At 40.9% G+C, this 26,083-nt stretch overlaps 1 protein-coding gene across 5 annotated transcripts in view; it reads right to left on the bottom strand.

Annotated features, from left to right (window-relative positions):
* The window catches only part of ST6GALNAC3 (ST6 N-acetylgalactosaminide alpha-2,6-sialyltransferase 3), a 540,386-nt gene that overhangs the window by 394,405 nt on the left and 119,898 nt on the right, over window positions 1–26,083 (bottom strand). The window contains exon 1 of one of the 5 annotated variants that reach the window (XM_045477897.1): window positions 12,053–12,434. The exons of 1 other annotated variant lie outside the window; for it this stretch is intronic. In XM_045477897.1, coding sequence (XP_045333853.1) covers window positions 12,053–12,214 — 162 coding nt within the window. In that variant the 5' untranslated portion in view covers window positions 12,215–12,434. Of the gene's footprint in view, window positions 1–12,052; window positions 12,435–26,083 lie in introns of those variants that run through there. 3 more of the 5 variants (XM_045477898.1, XM_045477896.1, XM_045477894.1) reach the window with 3 other exon arrangements.

Genomic DNA, 26,083 nt, shown 5'->3' with positions numbered 1-26,083 from the left:
TGTATTGGTTTTTTATTTTCACTGTAAATATTATTCTTTTTTAACACCAAAGTCAGTAAAACCCAACCCAGGAACTGGACTTATTCTCTGGTATTTCCAATTATTGGGACCCAAATAAATTACATTTGCCAACACAAACAAGCTGTTTAATAACTATATTTGTAATTACTTTTAATTGATTGAAACCCTCTAGAAGAAACAAAGAAGTCATTCCAACTAGACCAAGAGAAAACACCTAGGCTCTCATGAAAGCAAATAGATCCACATACGAGGGAAATCCATCCTTATGTTGCCACTAAGGGCTGGGCCAAACATTGATCAAAGATATACTTTAGGAAACAAAACAAAGCGAATTCTCTTTTTTCAAAGAAAACACAGAGTATTAAGTCAAATTTCAGTATTTCTCGCCCTCCACTATCTGCCAGACAAGAAGAAAACCCAGAGCGCTGTGTTTTATACTCACAGTCTGGGTACCATTGATTTACTTTCATCAGAATCATTCATCTATCAGGGCTGAAAACATAAATGTCAAAGCAGCTATAATATATTTGCACCAATAAAGTCATTGGTTATGTTTTCACACCACATAGAGAGAGAGGACTTTATTAACCTTCATGAGGATTAAATACAAAAATAATGTTAAAGGAAAACACTTGTGAGTATTTTGGGCAACTGGTATGTGGGTGGGCGGAGTGGGGTAGAATGAGGCAGTGAGCAAGATGCCTAAAGGAGGAGAAAGTGCCTCTTACAACAGAATGGCTGCTTTCAAAGCTTAAATCGTTGGTTCCCATACAACACTCACTGCCCTCTCATCCCCATTTGTCATGATTTTCTCTCCATTGTGCAACCAGAGATACATGAAACTTATTAGCAAACTATTTACCCCACTTCCCCACAAGCTATTATCCAAGTAACATCATACACTTATCATGTGAGAGTGCATTAACTAGGTTCTCTAAATCCAGTGAAGCAGATGGCAGGTTAGAAACTGCCTTCAGAATGGTGACATAGGCAGTGCTACCTTTGGTGGCCTTAAGTGCTATTAGGGTGTGTGTGTGTGCGTGTGTGTGTGTGTGTGTGAGAGAGAGAGAGAGAGAGAGAGAGAGAGAGAGAGAGAGAGAGAGGAGGGGGTGTTGGGGGTGTTCTTTTCCTTCTTTAATGGGCCTATTTTTCCCCTGATGTCTGCACCAGCTCTCTTTCTCGTCTGCATCGATGGCTAATCTCAGGACAGGAACCTCTGATAGACTCATTCAGACTAATATGCACATCACTTAGAAAGCATAATGCATTCTTCACAAGGGATCAAGCCTTAAAGCAACAAGTTTCTAATTATGAAATTTCTGGCATCCACATACAGGCATGGGGACTGGGGAGGAGTTGTTCTTTGGGTAGAAGGCATAAGATTCAAATATTAGATTAAAACCCATTTCAGCAAACTTAGAAGTCCTTTAAATTCTTCGGGCATAGTAGACTTTGATTGCATCAAATATATTTTGAAATAAGGAAGTCTTTGCCTCATGGATTAGCAGGTAGGTGCTCTGTTTCTCAGTAGATGAAAAATAAAAAAGGGCTTCAGAAGAGCATTACAAGAATCACTACAGTATCTGCTGCTTAATCCAGGTTCCCAATGCACAAATCAGGGGGCAGCCACCTGTGTAGGTAGCTCCCTGTATTATTATGTCAGGTAGACATCTATGCAGCCTGAACCATGCTGACTTTCCTGGGTTCTCCACTGTCATCACTGTCCACAGTATCAACTACATCTCCAGGGGACCATGATACAGACCAGATCTCTTTTCATATAAGGGATTCACACACCATCCAAAGTCACTTGGTGACAAACAGTACATTTTAATATGAGATGAAGGCGATCTTGCCATGCAGAACTTTTCAAAGGGCTTATTTAAAAGAAATCTTTCAGGGTGCCTGGGTGGCTCAGTCAGTTAAGCGTCTGACTCCTGATTTTGGCTCAGGTCATGATCTCACAGTTCATGAGTTCGAGCATTGGGCTTTGTCCTGACAGTGCAGAGCCTGCTTGGAATCACATTCTCTCTTTGCCCATCCCCTGCTCATGCTCACGCTCTCTCTCTTTCAAAAATAAATAAATAAATTTAAAAAAAAAAAGAAGAAGAAATCTTTCCACTTGCCTTGTCCCCTTTGTTCCTCTTGGAGACTTAGTGAGAAGCTTGTAAGTACCCAAATCAATCTCTAGCACCAGAAATCTTTTCATAAAACTTAGAAGAATCCATTATAACCTGTTTGTGTTGAACGGAGAATCAGTGTATCATAATGAAAATAGGAGACCAACATACTCATCCAGGGGCAGGCACTTGATGTCCAGATTACATAAGCCATTTGTCTACAGGAAGGCAAGACTGACTCCAGCACTAGGGCTCTGTAAGTCCCTCTTCACTTCGCCTAAAGAAAGAATGTGTCTTTCATCCTTTTGCTTATTTGTTCAACAAATATTCAATGAGCATTTACCTTGGACCACCACAGTCCTCTAGACTGGTGACACACAGAAACAGAATACATTTCTTGTCCTCAAATCTACTGCAGAAACATGAGTGTTATTAAGGCAGCAAATAGATAAGAAAGCATCATTTTGTTCCTGGCAAAGGAAATAAAATTTCTCCAGAGAAAGTGGTCCCGGAGTAAATTCTTAAGGGTAAAATAGAAGTTCACCATGCAAAGCCAAGGATGAGGAAGGGACATTATAAGCAGAATGATCATCAGGTTCAAAAGCAGGGAGATATGTTAGAAAAGAGTGATTCAAAATGTTGAATAGGTCATATAAAGGAATATCATATGATAGATGGAGGTTACATGTCAAGCAGGGCAGGTATGTTCCTTATTAAAGAGCTAAGATATTCTAGAGTGGATCAAGGATACCTGGTACTCTGACCAAAACTCTGGATCTTCTATACATAAAACTGCATACAAATTCAGAGTTCATCAATTTCCTAACTGCAATTTGTGGATCCAGGTTTAAGAATTCTTGGGGCACCTGGGTGGCTCAGTCGGTTAAGTGACCAACTTCGACTCAGGTCATAATCTCACAGATTGAGTGAGTTCAAGCCCCATATTGGGTTCTGTGCTGACAGCTCAGAGCCTGGAGCCTGCTTCAGGTTCTGTGTCTCCCTCTCTCGACCCCTTCCCCTCCCCTGCTCGTGCTCTGTCTCTCAATCTCTCTCAAAAATAAATAAACATTAAAAAATTTTTTTCAATTTAAGGATTCTTAAAGCTAGAGAGATTTTAGCCAGAAAGCTTATATATAATCAAATTGTCTTGAAAAAACAAAAGCATCCTAACATCAATAATCAGGACAGACTGGAAAGGTGAATTAGTAGTGTCAGGATGACAGAAAGCTGTTGCAATATTCTAGAATACACCACCACACAGGTTCTTAACTGTATTGATCAACCGCAAGATAGTAACATGGATTTATATAAGCTCTGGCCTGGCCTGGATACTTCCAAAAGCACATTCCAAATGTCTCATTTTTAACACTTAGAGAAAGAGCTTTCACTGAGGCCAAAAATGAGAAAAAACACATAGATGAAAATTTCAGAACTCTCCTCTTCAAGAGGATGGCCACCCAGTAAGACAGCAATCATTCCCCTATTCATCACTCACATTAAAGAGCCAAAAACACAAGCTAATTCTTTCAACACAAAGTTCATGCCAAGAACTGAATAAAAAATTTGCAGGGAGTGTGAAATAGCAGTGATACTTCTTGAGTCAAAGGATTTTTATATTAATAGTATACAAATAATCTCTACCCCTAAGTTAAATTAAGTGAAAAACCTAACATTCATCGTAGGGAACAAACAGAAAGCCGATCTCTCCAAAGTTTACATTCACGTCTGACAAAAAATGCATATGACTCTTTCCTCTTTGGTTTTGAGTTGCTGAGCATGTGAAATGAAAAGAAAGAGGGAAGGCAGGCAAAAACAGGGTCACGGATCCTTGTTGCTGAATCACTTAGGCAAGGAACTATGACTTGGAATGATGGATGGAAGATGATCTGAATGACATACAACAAAATTATTCCCAGGGAGCACTGGAAGAGGGAAACTATGAAGCCCAGGAAGAGGCTAAGGCTGGATGAGAGCCATAGTTGCTCCCATAGTATTTTAAGGTGCCCAATCACAAATGGCTGCCCTGGGTACAGTCAAATCCATGTCAGGGTGATGCTAGCACATGACAGTAACAGCTTCACTGCAGGTTAGTGCATCATTGGTCTCAGGGCATGTGGTTGGAACTAGAACCTATGACTCTTTGAACTTTTCCCAAGTCTAAGGCTCTTTGCACCATAAAACATGATTTTATGAGGGGCACCTGGCTAGCTCAATTGGTGGACTCTTGTGATTCATGCAACTCATACAACTCTTGTTCTTGGGGTTGTGGGTTTGAGTCCCATGTTGGGTATAGAGATTACTTAAAAAGAAAAAAATCTTTAAAAAAAAAAAAACCTGTGATTTTATGATGTAATATGACTTTGTAATTTGAAGGTAGCTTGGGAAGTTAATCGAATTATTCCCCACGACTCAGATCCTTGTGCCTCCAATATTTCTATTCATCGGAGGTTTCAGAACCAGAGAGATTCTTGATATTTACTCCTCTATCTCACACTCATCACTTCTTTCATCCCACTAGAAGCAGTCCTGGAACCTTTGATTTACAAGGACTTCTTGCCTCACCCCCAGGAGGATCCCTGTCCCAGGCTGTACCACCAATCTGCACCAATCACTCCAAAAGCAACCTGGCCATTGGGTGGGAATAAACTGTTCAACAGGTTTGTGCCTCAACTATGGGCAGAGGACTGCCTATGTGACTGCCACATTTGGACCTATCAGACTATGCACCTGTCAAGACTGGATTGGGGTTCACCAGGCAGCTTTTGCAATATTTTTGAAACTGCACATGTCACAACTGGGAACACTCTCAAGTTCTTGCTATTACAAGTATCTCTGAGAAGAGGAAGATCCTAACAACACCATGGCTTGCTCCCAGGTCCTGGCATCTGGATGAGCTATTTCTTTGATTCAAACCCGCTACTCCACCACACCCCAACAGCTTTACCAGGTTGACACTCACTACTCTTCTAGGACCTGGCTTACACCCTACTTCTTCCAGGAGGAAGTCCTTGCCCCTCCCCCAAGTCAGAGTTAGGTCACCTTACTATGTGCTCTCACAGTTCTTGCCGCTAAATTATAATGATCTTATTATTTGTTTATGTTACGTCAATAGATTATAAGATCTGCAAAGGCTTTTTTAGTAGCCCTATTACCTGGCAAATAGTAGGACTCAAATATTAACTAAATGGAATGAATGATTCGATCAATCATTAACTAAATGGAATGAATAACTCAATTAAGGCATGAGATACCTTAAACATGAACCAGACTTTGCGAACACCTGGGTGGTGCAGTCGATTAAGTGTCTGACTCTTCGTTTCAGCTGGGTCATGATCTCACAGTTTGGAGTTTGAGCCCCACATCAGGCTCTGCACCAACAGCGTGGAGCCTGCTTCCCTCTCTCTCTGCCCCTCCCCATCTTGCGCTCTCTCTCTCTCAAAATAAATAAACAAACATTTTTTTAAAAGTGAACCAAACTTCTAAACTACTTTTACTCTGGGTAAAATGCATGTATTTAAAGATTAGCCATAAACAATGAGAATTTGTTTATATGATATGCATAACTTCACAATTCATTCTTTTCTGTCTCACCAAAAATACAAAGTTAGGATAGATCTTCAAGAAATTATGTGTAAGCATACCACTGAGTTTCAAGGCAAAAATTTGAGAAGTCTTACCCTGTCCTCAAAATGTTGACAAAATCTACCAGATTATTAAGTGAGCTTTTATGAAATGTGAACCATAGAACCCTCAAAAATTAAGAGAAAATTATATCAAAAAGAAATTAATTGGGAAAATAAAAGTTTCTACTCTAGTAGAGTTTGCCATTATAGACTTTCAAGGCAAAATTGTGTTTGCTAATAACAGTAATAAGCTTCATCTTCATTCACTGATAGATGGTTTCTCCATAACAACTATCATGAGTCACAGGAATGACCCAGGGCTGGGACACACAGCAACTCGGGACTCCAGAGCAAGATTCAGAATCACTCACCAGGGCTCTAGAAATCCAAGTTTCTAATCCCAACTTCCTTAAAACGGGAACTATAACTGGGTTACAGGAGGCAAAGTCTATGTGTCAAACGGTTCACTTTCTATTATGGACTTTTACTCAATTACAGAAAGAAAATTGCATACTAACAAATAATCCTGTCTTGTGACACACTCTCCACGTCCACTTCTGCAGTTGCCTCATTCCACTTACAAGACATACTTCACGACATATGGTCAAAGCCCACTCTTCAGAGCTCCTCATCACTATGAAAACCCCCATGTGGTGCTTCTACAGAGCGTATTTCTGTACACAGGGAAAGGCTGCCCTGGAAGGACCCGCTTGGCCCCCAGCACCTGCTTAGTTGCAGAGAAAACCTAGGAGAACACACCAGGCAGAGGTCTCACATCTACAAGCCCAGAGATTTGCATCTGTATCCATGCTGCGTCTGCCCCAGGATTCCATGGGACCTCCAAAACATTTCATGAGTCCTCAATGCTTCAGGCTTCCCTGGGTTTTCTAGGATAACAAAAAGAACAAAGTCCCAAAGTTAAGGAGGGGGCTAGGAAATAGCTAAAATCTTAATACCAGACAGCTAAAGGCAGAGCAGGATCAGCCATACACCGTGTCAACACTTATCACGTTATCATGTGCCAGGTACCCAATGAGCTGCAAATGTGAAGCACTTCTTCTCACTGAGTCACTCCAAGCAACTTCCTCAGCAGGAATTAGTATCTCCTTTTGCAAAGAAGGAACTGAGTCTCAGAAAGTCTGAATCACAAAGCTAGTCCCAGTTCCTTTACTTACTATGTGACCTTGAGCAACGTATTATATAAAAATCTCAAGGCACACTTTCCATAGCCATAAAAGGGAGACAATAATATTATCTACATCATAGAATTGTTATAAGGACTAAATGTAAAATGCATGCAAATCCCTTAGTGCCCGATACGGTAAATGACTAATAACTATAAGTAGCAGAAGTAATTGTTATCTACAGTAAAAAAAAAAAAAAAAAAAAGAAAAAAAAGAAAAAGAAAAAAAACAATAATAATGGTAGCAGTGATAACCAATATTCCTATATGGAAATATGGAATGGCAGAGCTAGGATTCAAATATAGGTTTTTCTGATTCTAAAGACCTTGCTCTTAATTCTTCCAAATGCAATATAGTACTTAGCTAACAGGAATCAAGATGCATGAATGGATGGATGAAGGGAAGGGAGAGAAGGAGGGAGGGAGGAAGAGCAAAGGAAGAAGAGGAGAGAGGAGGAAAGAAGAAGGAGGTGGGTAAGAAAAAGTCAATAAATATTTGATAAATACTGATATATATATATATGTATATATATATATATATACACACACACACATATATATATATATATATATATATATTTCTTCAGGAAATGGTAGTCAGCTTTCTTTATTTCAAAGAGGTAATATGCACATGTTGCATTAGTTCTTTAAGCCAGGTATCTTATAGACATATTGGTTTCCTCATCACCGTACCTCCAGCCCCAAGCACAGAATCCGAGACACCGAAGGTACTCAATAAATATCTGTTGACAGAATTTCCTCTCAAAGGAGATTTTGATGAGATCAGACATCTAGGTGTTCAGGCCTCCAAGGTCTCTGAGCTGGACAGCAGGCTGGAAAGCCTCCCCTTCCTGGAAAGGCCACAGAGCAGCCCTGCCTAAAGAGGCGTGTCCCCCGCACCCCAACCCTCAGGTTGGGCTGTCAGAACCACAGCCAGCCCTGACCTAGGTCTCTTCGAATTTACATTTGCAAAGTGAGGTCTTCAAGTTACAAGGAAGGGGAGAGGTAGTCACCCTGGATGGCAGTGAGGGGTACTATTGATGCTAAGAATGAAAAATTCAGAAGTCAGTGAAAGGAGGAATAAAGATTTTGCTGGGTATAGGACAATAATTTAGACTATCTGACTGTGATAGAGATAACATATTTCATTCACAAAGCTTTTTCAACCTCCTTCTGGACTATGACTAAAGGAAAAATCTCCTTCCAAAAATGAAAGGGATCACAATTTAATTTCCTCTTCTCCTTGAGAAAAACACACAAGAACACAACACAAAGTAAAAGAGGATTTTTTAAAATTTTCTGTCAATAAAAGAAAGTTATTAAAGAAGCAGAGAGAGGTTTAAGTTTTTCCACAGGGAATTAAAGGATACTATTATGACTTCAAAACTTATATGTTAAAAGACCTTTGAATTGATAGATTTAATCGTGTATGAAATTAAAATGAGGTGTTATCTTAAAAGGCTGAATTTATTTTAGTACAATTTGGGCATTTTAATATATGCCCAAGGCTGACTGTTTATCAGAGCTGGCATTTTTAAAATAACAAGGGATGATGCTAATATTTTTTTTGTAACAAGATTTGTAATTTATGTAGCAGGAACAACTTAATGTGCCGGTGATTTGTCCTCCTGCATCTGTAATTGATGACAAGGCACTAATTTTTACACATCAAAGAAATTAAACCTAGCTTTCCTGTGCATTATTGACCTTTACTGTACCCAACGTGGTTCAGAAGAAAGAAATTATACTGCAGTGAAGTTTCGTATTTTCTTTCTGCATTGGATTTCCCTCAACAGTTGCCCAAAAACTGCTAATCAGTGAATAATATTTCGTGTTTAGGGGATGATGTTCCCATTTGATGTGGGGGGAGAAATGCAAAAAAGAAAAACAGTTTGAAAGTAGTCATTCTGCCCAGATATTACGAAATTTATCATCCAAAGATGCCAAGTAGGTACCTCCTCAACAGGAAGTTTATCCAGGCCAGAACAGAAAAATCAAAACAATTGGTGAGATCCTACAGAAGTAGGTGATCCTGGAGATTTATTTAACAAATATTTCTTGAGCACCTCTGAAAGCCCAGCACTATTCTGGCACTGGGACATATCAGTGCACACTTCTGACAGAAGTCCTGGACCATGTGAGGCTCACTATCTATTAGAGGAAGGCATACAAATTGTGTGTGTGTGTGTGTGTGTGTGTGTGTGTGTGTGTGTGTGTGTCTGATCTCAGATGATGACAGAGAAAAACAAAAAAGAATTGGGCATAAAGAATCAAGGGAGAGGCTGTGATTTGAGCAAAAACCTAAGGGAAGTGAGAGTAAACTGTACAGATATCTAGAGAAAAAGTGTCTCAGGATGAAGAAAGGGTATCTCTATCCAGAGATGGAGAACACGCTGGGGAATGGGGCCCTAAGAACAACAATGAGAATAGCATGACTGTGGCAGAGGATGGAAGAGAGAGGAGGAGGTGAGGTCAAGGGTGAAAGAAAACATTCTGATAGTTGAACCCACCCATTAGCCTTTTAAATCCACAATAAAATCTGTGAGGTCTCTGCCAATCTCCAGAATCTGGCAATCCCTTATCTCTAGAAGGCACCATATTCAGCAAGCACTTTTCTACATCCACCTCCTAAAGCTTCTACTCAGTGGATCCCTGTCCACCTTCTGGAATGACAGGGAGAGGAACTGAATCTAACTTCCTAAGACAGACCAAGCAAGCAATGTCCAAGACTGTTACCTCTTCCTACTGTTCTCTAAGAAAACCAACTTTCCCCTGAATGATACAATTATCAGTCTGCTCACTGTCCTGACACTATTGCCTGAATATATCCCAAGCATGAATGGGGCACTCACAACCTCATGCAGCATGCATTTTTCCATGCAAGTAATATTTATAGACTGTGCAAATATGGAGCAAACAGAAGTAGGCAGGACCTTGCTCAGCCTAGACCAGGGGTTCCCAAACTTGGCTGCACATTAGGATCACTGGGGGGGGGGGGCGAGGTTAGACAGGGAAAGTTAAAAATCTCAGTGTCAAAGCTGCATCCCATGCCAATTAAATTAGAATCTCTGGCAAAGGCCCAGTCATCAGCATTTTTAACTTCTCAGGAGCACCAATGTGCAACATTGGGTGCTTTATTCCTATTGCTAAAACTAACTCTGGCAGCCACATCACATGGTGCATGACATTAATTGTTTCTGAAGTCCCCAATTTGTTTGCAAACTGAAGTTAAGCCGCACGTCCTCTGTCCGCTACTGTTGCATTTTTTCCTTTGAGTCAATCAATATAAATCATCGCATTTCTCCTCATTGAACCTTAAAGGATTCGATTTACACTATCTTTTCAGTCTACTGAGGTCCCTCTTAATCTGATTCTTAAAACAGGTATGCCACCCACAAATTCAAGCATATGTCCTCATTGTTGATGGAGATAGAAACATTGGCTAGGTCAGAATGGAGACTCATAACATTCTACTAGATACCACCTTCAAGGCTTTCTTCATCCTAGCCTTTTATAGCACCATATTTGATATTCACAACAACCCTAAGATGTTAAGTATTACGATGAAGAGGAAACAGTGATTCAGAGAAGTGAAATGATTGCTTGGGATCTCACAGGTTAAGTAGAGGAACCAAGAATTGAAGGTAGGTCTATATCTGATTCCAAGTCTTATGATCTCTTCATTAGCCACTTATCATGATTATGTAACTACTTGGCAACTCACCCAACTGTCTTATTACTTCAACCATTGCTTCAAAGATAGTATGAGAACTTTCCTCTTCTCTTTTAATAAAACTGAAATGAACAGCATCAAACTTATTTCGCTGATAGTCATTCAACAGATATTTATTGAACACCTTCTATGCTGCAAGCATATTGAAAATATTGAGAACCCAGCAATGAGAAAATAGAGCAAAAATTCCTTTCATGAAGCTTAGATTATGCCAGTCATAGAAGAAAACAAAATGAATCTATCATAACCTAACCTAGGGAACCCTTGATAGCTCCTAATTATCATCATTTCCTTTTATAAGTACTCAGACATCCTCCTTTTGTGATTTACTCCACAACCTTTTCTACAATTTATATCACAATAATCTTAAGAACATCTCATGTGCTTAAAAAAACAAAAGCAAAACACAAACAAATAACAATAACAAAACACCATAGTGCTGTTAAAAAAAAGAAATCAATTAAGTAATTTTAAGATCTTACTGACTTTCTTCAGCAATTCATGAATCAGGCAACATCAAATCTAACAGATAGAAAGGAACTCCAAAGAGCTATATAAGGCAAGAGATTTTATAAACAGAGGGTAACAGAAACAGGGAAGTTGTACTAGGCAAAAAAGGTGACTAGTTATTGCAAGGTTACTTTCCTTTAGGGCATGGGAGAGGTTTATCAGACAGATGAGATGATCTGATGATTAGATCAGATGATTCCTGATTGACTTGTTTAAGATCCATTTCTGAGAGAGCTGAAATTGTGCTTAAGTTTAGGTTTGAAGATGTAGGCTTAGCATAAGTGACTCCATTCTGGGTCTACTGTCTGGTTTTGAAAAGTGCTTTTAAATATACAGTAGTGAGAGAAAACCTAAAAATGTGGTTGCATCATGAAAAAGATGAAAATATCAAAGCTAGCTGTCTGTACCAGTGCTAACAGAACTTTCAACAATGATGACAGTGTTCTATATCTCTGTTGTCCAGCATGGTAGCCACTACCCACATGTGACCACCACACACATGAAATGTGGCTAATGTGACTGAGGAAATAAACTGTTAATTTTATTTACTTTAAATGGTAACATATGACTAATGGCTACCATAATAGGCCACAAAGCTCTCAGGGAACCCAGGTGATAAAATGACTACCTCTCAAAGAGAGGATTGGGGCCGGGGGGAGGGGGGCGGGGGACACAAAACAACTTATAAACTCACTCTTTACGGCCTTTGGTAATTACTTTTTCTTGGGCTTCTTTCAAAACAATCCTGAGAGGCAAGCAGTTCATTAATACAGTCATAAAAAGTATGCATTCAGGTAAGAACTAAAACAACTTATGTGGTGGTCATACATGGAACTCCTATGCTTTGACTCTGCAAACATACCTCTTTCATGGGATTTTGACAATTAAGAACATGTGCCTGAATTGGTGTCTGCCTTCCCTCCATCAGATGGTGATGGCCACCAGAGGTAGATGTTTTCATCTTCTGGGTTATATCCAGAGAAAGTAGGCTCCTAAAGATTTTAGAGGTAGAAACACCTGGCATGACTCACTTCTCTAAGACATTGTGTATTTATTTGTTGTTTTAGTGTGCATGTGATTTTACAAGATTTCTGACATACGCTCAATTGGCCCGTAAGTTAGCACATCCCTGGGATTCCACTAGGAATAAGTAGAGCAAAAGAAGTATGCTCTTTTTTTTTTAAGTTTATGTATTTATTTTGAGAGAGAGAGACAGAGAAACAGAAAGAGAGAGAGAGAGAGAGGGAGAGAGAGAGAGAGAGAGAGAGAGAGAGAAAGTGGGGGAGGGACAGAGAGAGAAGTAGAGAGAGAATCCCTTCACTTCTGCACTTACAGTGCAGAGCCTGATGTGGGGCTCGAACTCACAAACCATGAGATCATCACCTGAGCCAAAGTCAGATGCTTAACTGACTGAGCCACCCAGGCACCCCAGGAGTATGTTCTTAGTAGGGCAGACACTGGCACACGTACTTCCATTGGTTACTGTGTTCACTCTTTTCGGGTCAAATATTTTTCTCTGCATAATAATACTGAGAAACAAAACCAAGGTGAAACTTCATTGTTAATTAACACAGGGTAACATAACAACCCCCAAATCAAATTTGGGTGGCTTAAAACACAATAACGATTTATTTCTTGATCACATTACAGTCTCATGTTGGTTGATGAGGGGGCTCTATTCCATGCAGTGTTTCAGAGACCAGCATGCTTCCGTCTTATGTCTCCACCAGCCTCTAGGCTTTCCACTGTACCTTCTGCACCCAATCACTTGATAAGGGAAGAGAGAAAATGTGCAGCCTCATGCAGGAGGACTGTTAGGAGCCAAGTTTTGTGTTTTCTTCTTTGTTTTTTGTTTTTTGTTTTTGAGAGAGAGAGCACAAGCAGAGGAGTGGCAGAGAGAGAGGGAGACAAAGAATCTGAAGGAGGCTCCAGGCTCTGAGCTGTCAGCACAGAGCTTGACACGGGGCTTGAACTCACGAACCACAAGATCATGACCTGAGCCAAAGTTGGACGCTCAACTGACTGAGCCACCCAGGTGCCCCAGGAGCCACGTTTTAAAGTGTTGTATGTCATTCCTACCGAACCCCATTGGCCAGAATTCAACCCAATAGTCCTACTGGACATCAAAGGTAAATGAGATACCCAATTCCAGGTATGTGCCCAGGAGGAAAAAGGACAGGAGTCTGGTGAACACATAGCACTGTCTTTGCCACTACCACTAATTTGGATTACTGGGAAGCAGTCCAGCCTGAGTTAATGAAGTCATTCATTTACTCATTCAGTTACTCATTTCAAGCATAAGCAGTAGGTTTTGCCATTTGCCAAATGTTTCAAGCACAGAATGTGTCAGACTTTACTAAATAAGTCTCAGCTGTTTTCTTTCTCCCATCCTGTGTCTTTGACCCACCAGTGACACCCACAGATACCATCTAGCCCAGCAAGTAACTGATCAAATAGCACAAATAAAAAATTCATGACCAAGAAAATGGCCCTTATTTCATTAAACTGATAAGCTTCCTTATAACAACCCTGAAACATTTCATGATTAATCCCCAAAGAATTTACATTTTTTTAGCATGCACCTGCATTTCAACATGGTCTGAAAAAACACCCTCTTCTCATGGAAATCATTTTTACCCCAGAAAAAAATCTAATGGTTGAATTTGTTCAATATTGAATGGTAGACATGAAAATAAGTTCTGATGATCCCTAAATATTTGGAGATTCAAATAATCAAACCCTCCTCTTCATCATCGTCATTACCAAAATTGCCCATTAATGCTATATACAAGGTGGGTGCTTTTTTCCTGAGACACTAAGGTCTTTACTCCTCTTCATGATCCAGTTCCCAGGAATCGAAACTCTAAAACATCGGGAAGTATTTTTCAAATGATCAAAAAAGAGAAGCTGCCAAAATAAGTCTCTTGATTAAAAATCAACATGATTACTACAAGCACAGGCTGGGGGCCAAGCCTGCCAAGCCCTTCGAGAATGCTGCTTAGGGGACAAATACGGTCCAGAAAACACCAATTTAATTTTAACAAAATGAGATTGCCTGGAAGCATTTCACTATATTTAACATAGGGGAGCAGTTTCCAAAAATGAGGCTTAGATTTTTTGGATATAACAATTAGGACACCATCTAAGGGGCAGGATCCAAAGTGTAATTATTGCTAAATGGAGTGTTTCTCTGAGGGTGGAAACGAAGTCTTTAACATGGCTGCATGAGCCCAAATGGACGGAAAAGGTATCACTAAAATGTTGTTGTTTTATTATCCACTGGATTTGTTCAAATGAGAAAGTCCAGGAAGTGTGGGTTACTATGGAGTGAATCGTGTCCTCCTAAAATTCATAGGTTGAAGTCCTAATGCCCAAGGTGATGCCAGGTTTTTGGAGATAGGGCCTTTAATTAAAGTTGAATGGGGCCACAAAAGCAGGGCCTTAATCCAACTGGTGTTCTTACGAGAAAAGAAAGAGACTCCAGGAGTGCACGGAGAAAGAGAGCCATGTGAAGACACAGGGAGAAAGCAGCCATCTCTGAGCCAAGGAGAGAGGACTCACCAGAAACCAACCTTGCCAGCACTTTGATTTGAGACACCCAGCCTCCAGAACTGTGAGAAATAAGCCTCTGTTACTTAAGCCACCCAGTCTGTGGTATTTTATTCTGGCACCTCTGGTGGACTAATACAAAAATGAGTACAGAAAGTTTTAGGCCACATTAGTACAGATGTCCAGGTGAACAGATACATTCAGTGCGATGTAGAAAAGGTCCAAGTCATAGATCTCTGAACAAAGGGCAACATCAAGAAATGTTTGCTGAATGAAATTGTACTATCCTTTCAGCATAGTAGTCAGAGAAAGGGTATTTATGGTTAACATAAGGAAAACAATAAAAAGCCTAAGGTACATGCAGCTCTCAGATACGACTACAGTGTGGCAAAGAAGGCTGCCAAGTCATTATACTGTTGACTTCCAGAAAATGCCATCCCGACTCTAAGTGGGGCTGCTCCAGGCACTGACCAAACTCGGTGGAAAATGGAGGCTGGCTTGTCAGAGTCCCTGGGGACAAGGTTATCTTAATAGAGCTAGGTTGCCTGAATACAACTTGGGGCAGCAATTGCCTAGGGAGCATGGAACTCAGCAGGCAAGGGTGTTTCAGGGGCTACACAGGCTAAAATCAGATCTATAGCACTGACTGCAAGTACCCTATTCAGTAAAGAATAACTGAGGGAACGTAATAAATCATGCTGGGCATGTAAAATGCTAGCAAATGCCAAGTGGTTCTTTAACAACTTTTAAACCATTTCTTTTGGCTTCTAATGACTTCCTTCATCTTGGAGAACTTCAAGATCCCAGGTGGGTAAGCATATCTCAGCCCTCCACAAAAAACACCATCACCTCTTCTTCCATCTTTTCGTCTCAAGACACGCAGCCAAGTTAGAGCAGACCAGCTGCTGGCCCATATGACACCTTTGTGCTATTAGGAAAAGGCCCCTTCCTTGGGGATGCAGCCATGCACCAGGTGCACGACTTGGCTGGGGAGGCCCACACTGGCAGTCACCCCGCCCCCCCACTTGGCCCCTTGGCCCAGCTCACTTGAATGGGATGCAATCTGCACAACCGTATGAGATGCTCTGATGTAAAAGAGTTTGTGAAGCCTCATGAGCCACTGTGCTCATAACAGTAAAAAGCCCGTGCTTTTACTTACAGCACAAGCTCAATGGCTGCAAGAAGCATTCCAAGTGCAATGGATACAGGACAGAAGTAGCTATTATAATGGGCACAAATCATGAATCTGCTCTCAAGACAATGCATCTTAGCAATTTACCAAGTGAACGTTAGACTATCAGCACAGCAAATTCTAAGAAATCTTTGAATATGGAAGAATCAAATAATAAAATGCCCGAGAAAGCTCTCACACGTAAGCAAAGTGAGCCACCAAACACAAAAGCTTTGAGAAGTACAAAAGATAAATTCTTCTCTAAAGATGAAGCACAGGAGGTTTCTGAGACCAAAGAAACTCAAAACTGGGCCAAGAAGAATTAAGGAAAACACCATTGAGAGAGAGAGAGAGAGAGAGAGAGAGAGAGAGAGAGAGAGACAGAGAGAGAGGGGGCAGAAGAGACACAGAGAGAAACCCCTTAAAATCCTTATCAGCACTAATTGTCTCAAGAAATAGGAAGGGGGTGGCTATAGAACACTTGAAGAGCACATTTAATGTGAAAAACACTTATGATGTATATTATTCCAAGTAAAATGACTAGAAAATGGTGGAGGCGGATGTTAAAAAGAAAAGACAAAAAGTAAAACAATAATTACTTTAAAATCCCCATCATCAGGGTCACCAGCATGGCTCAGTCAGTTAAGTGTCCAACTTCAGCTCAGGTCATGATCTCACGGTTTGTGAGTTCGAGCCCCCCACATCAGGCTCTCTGCGGTCAGTGCAGAGCCCGCTTTGGATCTTCTGTCCCTCTCTCTCTCTGCCCCTCCTCCCCACACTCTCTCTCTCTCTATCTCAAAAATAAATAAACATGTTTTTTAAAAAATCCCCATCATCACAATGGAAAGAGAATCCTATTACATACAATATAGGCACTCAGATCCAAGCTGAGGATAAGAATCAGAGACAGGAGCAATGACACACACTACCTTTCCCAACCCACATATGATGGACTTCTACTTGGGCCCACTCCCAGCCTTTTGAGGAGGGTCTCAATGGCTTCACAGAAAACGTCCCCCAAATGCCTCCCTCAGAAAGTTAGACTGAAAGTCTTGAATTTCATCTAAAGTGGCAATTCCACTGTAGGTGCCAGACCCTGGAAGGCAGAGGTGCATGGTTTGAGTCTATGTTCTGCTTCCAGAAAGTTGTAACCCACCAGATGCTAATCCTCTCATAGACCAATCCTCCAACCAAATGTCTTGTTTGGAGCTTTTGTTGCTCAAGCAGGCATGACATAACAGTGGCTAAATTTCTGTGATACCTGCTATGGTCTGCATGTTTGTGTCTCCACCAAAATTCATATGTTGAAATCCTAACCTTCAAAGATCATGACGTTTGGAGGTGGGAGTTGGGGGAGGTGCTGAAGTCATGAGTATGGATGGAACCCTCATGAATGAGATCAGTGACTTATAAAAGAGGCTCCAAAGAGACCTCTTCCCCTTCTGCTACGTGAGGATATAGTGAAAAGTCTGCAACCCAGAAGAGAGCCTTCATCCAACCATAATCATACCCTGATCTTGGACTCCAGCCTCCAGAACTGTGAGAAATAAAGTTCTGTTGTTTATAAGCTATCCAATCTGTGGGATTTTGTTACAGCAGCCCGGTGGGACTAAGACAATGTCCTATTTTGCAAAGCATTCTGATATACAAATCATTGTCTTTATAGTCATCAGGACCACCTGCAATCTGCCCATGTGCCTCGGGCCTAGAGATGCTCCCTCGAGGAAGCCAAGGTCAGCCTTCAGGAGGACAAACCCAGAGAAGAGGTCCCAGCAGGACGTGAGATGCTGAAACGGCTATCTGGGTGTACAGGTCCAGGGTCTTGGGTCCCTGTGGTATAGAGAGATAGCATTGTTTCCAGGAGAGCTTTCTCCCAGGCCCTGGGGACTCCTCATGGTGGGGAGTAGATGGGACCAAGCACTAAAGTGAATCCCTCTGCAGCATAGGGGCAGGACTCAGGGCCTGGTTCCTCTTGCCCAGGTCTAAGGACAGTACAGCTTCTTTATGAAGCAGGTTCCAAGGTCATTTTATATGTTAGGCTTGTTGGAGCATTTAAGGTGAAAATTTAACAGTCAGTAAAGAATATGGGCCTGTGGGGAATCAACACTAGAAAGAAGATAAATTCAACACTCCTTTTTTAGCATCAGTTTGAAAGGGGGGGCAGGTAACGACCCTTACTGTATATTCTCCCAAATGCTGCTAAAGCCCCATGTACAGGACCAGAGGGAACATATGGTGAGGTGGTGCAGCCCAGGGTTTGGTGGGTTGGGTGGGAGGGCAAGTGAGCTGGACACCATCAAAGGACGCACAGGGTCTGGAGCAAGACTGCCCCCCTATCAATTGTTGGCCAACTGGGCCATTTGGGTTTCTAATTTGTAAAAGGGGGCTAGCATCTACTTTACAGAACTGCTAGGAAAATTAAATGAGATTAATTGGGTAAAATGCTCAGCACAGGGACTCAGTAAATAGAGGTTGTTATTGCTAGTTACCAAAACGACAGAAAGAGGAACGAGAAGTCGAAAATAATGGATTGACAACACCCTCCTAATATGTGGTAGAAGCCACCTGAGGCTTCCTTCTTTGGGAATTCTTAAGAAATGTCAATGGGATGAAAAATAAAACAACATATTGCTTCCTCAAGGGGAACAAGCACTGCTCCATGATATATTGTGTAATGCTGCTAATTTAGGGGAATGAAAAGTACTAAATCTGTCATATAGAGAAAGACAGGTTAACCTGAGCAAGGTGAATGGAGTCATTTTGCTGGAAGTAACCGTTTAAGTATGAGTTTAGTAGTCCAATAGAAATACGTTTACTGTTACAATTGTTGTTAATAACCATCACCACCTATTGAGTGCTTTCTAAATGCCAGCACTCTGCTAACTGTGAACATTAGTGCTACGCCTTACACATCTCTGAAAGGTACACATGTATTTAGTTTTGCTCAGAAATATTAAGTCTTCTGCCTAAAGACATGCAACTGGAAAGTGGCAGGGGCTGGATTCAAATCCAGAAATAACTCCAATGACCATATTCCTTCTATCACCCCCATTCCAAAACCTAGTGGAGAATTGAGAGCCACTAGCCTTCAGCTGTCTCAAGCTGACAACAGACAAGGCATGATGACACTCATCGTAAAAGGTGATATTATTTTCTGTGCTGCTCCCCTTACTTCCAAGGATTCCTTAACTGTGGCCTCATGGAACTTCATCATGTAAAACCTCAGGATTATTTTATGGTCTCATTTTTCTGTTTCTTGAAACATAACCCTCTAGAGTCCAAAGACCATGTCACACACTTTGTTATACCCTTCTCAGTAGCTAGCACCAAGCCGTAACATAGAAGGAGCTCAAGAAATATCATTTGAATAAGTGAATGATGTCCTAAGAGGGAAGTAATGTAAGAACAAAATTGGGAAAATATAATGGTGATGGCTAGGGTGAGAAACATAAAGGCAACATCAATTTATTCCAAGATGGAAAATAATACTGACATTTGCTGTTTGGGGATCCATGGTCTAATCTCCTTTAACGTCCCTAGTGCTTAATCTGTCAGTCACCACACACAGATTTAGTACTTACTGCCAGGTATTCATTCTCAATTCTTTGAAGCATAAAATCGGCAGCATCGGATAATATAGCTGTGGAAATGCTTTTGGTTTCTTTGGGAGAAAAAAATATATGCACTTTCATTATTTCTCACTCCCATTGTAGATTTCCCTCCTCTTTGACCACGTAAAAGTAGCAGTAAGGGTCCCATTCATAAATGCACACTAACTTTCCTTCATAGGATGCCAGATAGGATGAACAAGATGTTCTTTGGAAAAGGGGCTCAGGTGTCTGGCTGGCACATCACCAGGGTCACATCCTCTCCTCATCCCTGGTATCAGATCCACCACTCTTTGAGATTAGTCTTCTGTAGAACACAATGAGCCAGGGACTCACCTGTGCTTTGGGGAACACTGAGCAGGGAAGGTGGTAGACGGGGAGGTGTAGTGGCCTGCCCACCATTAGGAAGGCAAAAGGGGAGACAAGAGATTACCAATGTACACAGGGCCCCTTCTTCTAAAGCAGTCACTTTCTGCAGCATTGACATTGCAGGGCATTTGGAAGACAGGGAGCTCTTCACTCATGCAGAATACCATGGAGATACTGATGTAACATGCTTAACGTAATTGCATAAATGTTGTGGGCCCAAATCACATCGAAACTGGCCAAGCCTTCACTCAGCACACATTTAATAAATGCTGATTCTGTGCCAAGCATTGTGCTAGGGTATTGAGAATATAAAGACAAGGATGAGAACTTGCCTGCCTTAAAGGGTCCCACCGTCCAGGCAACCAAAGATGATGGGAATAACAGCAGTAGTAGGGAAGTTAGAGAACTGCTAATATTTACTGAGTGCTCACTCTGTGCCCAGCATTGTCCTAAGTGCCTTTACATAAGCCACTCCATTCAAATGGGTATAAGAACCCTATGAGTTAAGAAGCTATGATTATATAATATTCCAAGGCTATTGGTACTCTGATGGAGTACTATGGAAATCCAAAGAACTCTCCAATAGCATCTCTCATTCAATTTTCTTAAAGTTCTATCAAGTAAATCTCCCCACATCCCATCCAAAAAGATGGCTATTGCCTGATTTCGGCATTAAGACACAAGTTCTATAATATGGGACTTTCTGAATAGTGTACATTTGGGAAAAATGATCCTGGATATCCAGGCAATGACTTTCCCCTCTGCCCCCCACCCCCGCCACACACACACTTGTTCCCACCTCCGCAGTAAAATAAAAAGGACTCCTACCATCATAGCCCTGCCAGCCCTGCCAGCCTGGCTCCACCCTACTGCCCCTACAAACAGAAACTAAGCTTGCTTAGAAACCATATTAATGGAGCAGTTCTCAATGTCAATTCTTCCACTTTCGAATTTAGGGTAATTCTGTCAGATAAGAGGATCAAGTTTTAACCTATAATGTAGAACAAATGGTGAAAATGTATGATACAAAAAGGAATTTCCAAGAATTCCTACATCCCCATCTGAATCAGCATGCTAAATACAGATCATTTTTATTTATTCATTAAATATTTACTATTTATATTTTCTTATCATTAATTGCTTTTATTCATTTTTTGGCATTCAAACGGACTTTCGTGTACTTTTCCTCAACAGTTTCACAAATTAAGTCACCTTTTCCCCTCATTTGATAGTAATCCTCAGGAGGGCAAGGTCTATACCACTGGTACTACTCCTTCAATGTGCATCAGAATCACCTAGGGAGGTTATAAAACTTACCAACCCCAACTTGATCCCCAGAGCTTTATATAATTGATACTGGGTCATTTTTAGAACTCTCCAGAGCTTTGATCTAGTTCTCACAGGTGGCTGCACACTGGAATCATCTGGGGAGATTTACAAACTACTGATGTATAAGACCCTCTCCAGAGACTATGATTTAATTGATCTGAGTGCTGCCTTCATTGATCTGAGTATGTCCTTCATTGATCTCAATGTGTCCTTCATTGATCTAGGTGCCCCCTATTGATCTAAGTGCCCCCTCCTTTGACTTGAGTGCTGCCTTCATTGATATAAGTGTGTCCTTCATTGATCTGAGTGTATCATTCATTTATCTGAGTGCTGCCTCCATTGATCTGAGTGTAGCTTTCATTGATCTGAGTTTATTTAGCCTGGGTCTCAAAATTTTTCTAAAGTTCTCCAGGTGACTACTTTGAAGCCAAGGCTGGGAACAACCTTATATTCCTTTGACATATACCCTAAGACCTAGCCCAGCATTTGCACATGGATGAGAGTCATTAACTTTTTTTTTTAACATATAATAACAGTTTCATTTGAAATATTCTAAACTCTCATTCTACATCTTCCCACAAATTAATCAGGACCAATAAAGTGTAATTACATGTTAAAAGTACTTACTGTGCGTGGATCCCTATAAAGCTAAAGACCTGATTATCTCAGGAAGTATATCCTTACTTGACAGGCAATTGCTTCACAATTAAGATGAACTGAAGAACATTTAGATCTCCGTATTTAACACCAATGGCCCAAAGGGCATGTCAATATATACTTAATAAATCAGTACTTAAAAAATGCAACACACTAAGGCCACAAACAGATGACTTGCCTACATTTTAAGACACGGGGCAGATTTTTCATAGAAAACACTGATCTCAACATCCAAGGCTGCCTGGTTTCATCAGCATAGAACAGGCAGTCTCTGATTGCAGACACTTCACACTTCCCTCCTCTCATTTCATGTTATGTAATATCACATCTACTTCCATTACCAACAACTTAGCCACACATTCTTCAGTACCTCCTGCAGAGTTTCATGAAAGCCATGACTTGAGGACGCTAAGGCAGAAGGACTTGGAAAGGGTGGGGGTGGTCTTCACTCTTCACTTGATGCTCAGCCTTATAAAAGCAAAGCTTAGGGCTTCGCCCATATATATTCCCCCTCCAAAACCTTGCAGAGGCCTTACACAAAGAAGGTTCACAATAAATACTTGCGTGAACTTCTTTAAAGCCTTAGAGCTAAATATATATGTCTGTATTTGCACATATGTCTACACACACACACACACACACACACACACACACACACACACAATACACGCATAATCCATCCATACCACCTTAAAGGACTCCCTTAGAAACATCAATGATTTTCCCCCACTCTCTAGGTAAAGAACATTGCCTTTGAGTTAAACTCGAAGTCAATGGTACATGCATGGCTCTGTCTCTCTGTGTGTCTTCCTTCTATTGTAGCCAGATAATTCCCCAGATTTGCCCTCTGTGTCCTTCACAGTTATCTCTGACATCGAGTCACTTTACCCATAAGGAGTGCTGAGTCAGTTAATTACCTTTGCTTTAATGGGGATTCCGTTATTTTACCAAGTCAATGCTCCCAGAGCTTTGGGATAGTTAAATTCACTAATGCATTTGCCAATATATTTTACACATGCTGAATGCCGTGTACATGGAGGTTATTAGTAATTATAAACTGGAAATTGCCAATCTGCATCCAAGGACAAATTCTTGCCATTTTGCATGTCTTCCTGTTAGCATCCCAAATGATACTGCTCAAAGGCACTCTACCACCTTTCTGCTGAGACCTCTGACTTCCTCCCATTTTTACCCTTAATTTCCCTCTTACTCTTTTAATTTAGTAGCTCCACAGAAATACAGTTTATTCTTTGTGGTCCTCCTTTTTTGAACAGCGATTTTCTCCCTACAACCTACGTGTTAGATGCCAAAGTAGAGAAACCATTATTTTTTTCTACACTCAAGAGAACTACAAATAATTGTCATCAGCGCCAACTAGCCATACAACCACCTATAAATTCAGTTTCCATCTCAATGATGAATTCTCTTTTGCTTTCAGGTTCTCAGTCTCAACATAAGGATTTAGTAATCTGTGGGGTTGTTCCCTTTCTTTTTTATACACTGCCACATTTTCAAAGGCTACTCTAGCTGGGGTATAGTAGGAGAAGCCGAAAATTCAAGTATAATGATATTTTTATGTCACTTTTTGTGGTCCTGATAACTTCTGGGTCTCAAAATATTTGTTTTTATTAATTGTAACAGCAGCTAACATTGAGCACTTACTTTGTGTCAGTACCAAGCTTTTTACCTGTATTATTTCTCCACCCCATCAACCTTGTGTATTATTATTTATTTTAGATTTTTTTAAGTTTATTTATTTTTTAGAGAGGGAGAGACAGAGCACAAGCTGGGCAAAGGCAGAGAGAGAGGGAGACACAGAATCCAAAGCAGGCTCCTCCAGGCTCCAGAGCCCAAAGTGGGGCTCGAACTCACAAACTGCAAGATCATGACCTGAGCTGAAGTTGGATGCTTAATCCACTGAGCCACATAGGTGACCCAACCTTGTGTATTATCAACCCAATTTTTTAAGCTTTTTAAAAAATTTATTTTAGAGAGAGAGAGACAGCATAAGCAGGGAAGAGAGGCAGAGGGAGAGAGAGAGTCTTAAGCAGGTTTCATACTCAGTGTGGAGCCTGCCTCGAGGATTGATCCCACAACCCCAGGATCATGATCTGCACTGAAATCAAGAGTTGGATGCTCAACCAACTAAGCTACCCAGGTGCCCCTAACCCTATTTTAAAAGGCACCCCTAACCCTTGTCTCCTCACATTCATGTTCTCAACACTGCAGCCAAATGATAAAGTGATTTGTCTTAAAACACTAAATAGATCCTATCGCTGCTTTCCACTCCACTCTTCTTCCTTCCCCCATCTATCTCCTTGGAAACATTAACGCTTTCCCACTGACCTTTGAGTAAGGGACAAAATCCTTAACATGACTCTGCACTGGCCCCTATCCATCCTCCAGCTTCAACTCATAACTTCCTCCAATCTCCCTAGTTGTCAGTACTACAGCCAGCCCATTTCCGGCATGCTCCGTGCTCCCTCCTCAAAACCTCCATCTGAAGAGCTACCCTTCACCAACCTCATTCCTCCTTCACCCACTTATTCTCAACAATTCCTTCAGCTCAAGAGTTGCTTAATCAGGGAAGTCTTGCCTAACCTCTCAAAATTCATCTGCTCTATTCTAGCACCAGGACCCTCTCCTCTTCAGCCCTTAACACAGTTGGAATTTGACAACTTGGATTCATACCAGCAAGTGCTAGACAGGCGGCCCTGGAGGTGTGGTTCTGGGGCCAGCATCATCAGCATCATCTGCGAACTTGCTTGAAACACAAATGCTGGGCCCTCACCCCAGAGCCACTAAATCAGAAATGTGGGGGCAGAGTGCAGTAATCTGTGTTAGCAAGCTCTGTAGGTGATTACGATGCAAACTAAAATTGTAGAAGCAATGTAGACTGCAAGCTTCAAGCCAGATTTTTTGGATCATCGATGGATGAATGAATGAATGAATGAATGATGAAAAACCTAAGATTCTGAAAGGTTAAATAACTTGTCCCAAATCAAAGATCCAACAAGTAACAAAATCAAGAAATATGACCCTTTATCACCAATTTTGCAACTATTTTTCTTCTTTTCCAAGAAATAGCACTCACTCATATTTCCACTGAATAAAACTTGGACCATCTTCTTGGATTTCCATCTCCCTGACATATTTTTCTGTACATGCTCATTTATATGGACACATACAGGATATCACTTATGAGAACACAGTAAGGGTACCTAAGAGTTCCTAAGACCCTTACTTTGGGATTCTAAAGGCCATACCAGGATGATATGACATGAGATTGTAAAAGTCACCTTACAAGGTTTTAATTAAATAAGCATAACTGACATTTAGAAAATAAAAACAAGCCACATAAAAACCAATATGATGCCAATACCTAATTGGAAATTACATAATAACAGAAGTAGATTTTCACAATTTTCACTTCCCTAAAACACTTATACATGACAGATATAAAATTCCTCGTTTTTTAAAATATGTTTATTTATTTTTGAGACAGAGAGAGACAGAGCATGAGCAGGGGAGGGGCAGAGAGAGAGGGAGACACAGAATCCAAAGCAGGCTCCAGGCTCCGATCTGTCAGCACAGAGCCTGATCCAGGGCTCGAACTCACGGACAGTGAGATCATGACCTGAGCTGAAGTCAGACGCTTAACCGACTGAGCCACTCAGGCACCCCTCCTAAATTTTTATAGTTAGAAGTCAATTATCATTTTCTTTATACCCCTACACGCATGTGTGCATGCTCACGATTCCAACAACCTATTTAGGAAGTAACCGTACTTAGGTAAGTGCTTACTTTTTAGGTAAGTACAACCACTGATCTTTCATACCACAAATAAGTAACTTTAAACTTTTCTTTTTATAGTAATAAAAAGCTTGGATAAATGTAATTCTAATGTCACTTAAAAAATTAAGGTGGGGCACCTGAGTGGCTCATTTGGATGAGCGTCTGACTCCTGATTTCGGCTCAGGTCATGATCTCACAGGTTCACGAGTTTGAGCCCCGCATCAGGCTCTGGGCTCTGTGCTGACAGTAAGGAACCTTCTTGGGATTCTCTCTCTCTCTCTCTCTCTCTCTCTCTCTCTCTCTCTCTCTCAAAATAAATAAACTGAAAAAAAATTAAGGTAAAAAAATGAAAATTTCCTCCCTTGCTCTGTCAATCCCACTTCTCAGAAGTAATCTTTGGAGGCTATCTATCACA

This window comes from Leopardus geoffroyi, chromosome C1, assembly GCF_018350155.1.
Source record: "Leopardus geoffroyi isolate Oge1 chromosome C1, O.geoffroyi_Oge1_pat1.0, whole genome shotgun sequence".
Taxonomy (NCBI): domain Eukaryota; kingdom Metazoa; phylum Chordata; class Mammalia; order Carnivora; family Felidae; genus Leopardus; species Leopardus geoffroyi.
This window is presented reverse-complemented; position numbering and strand designations above follow the sequence as displayed.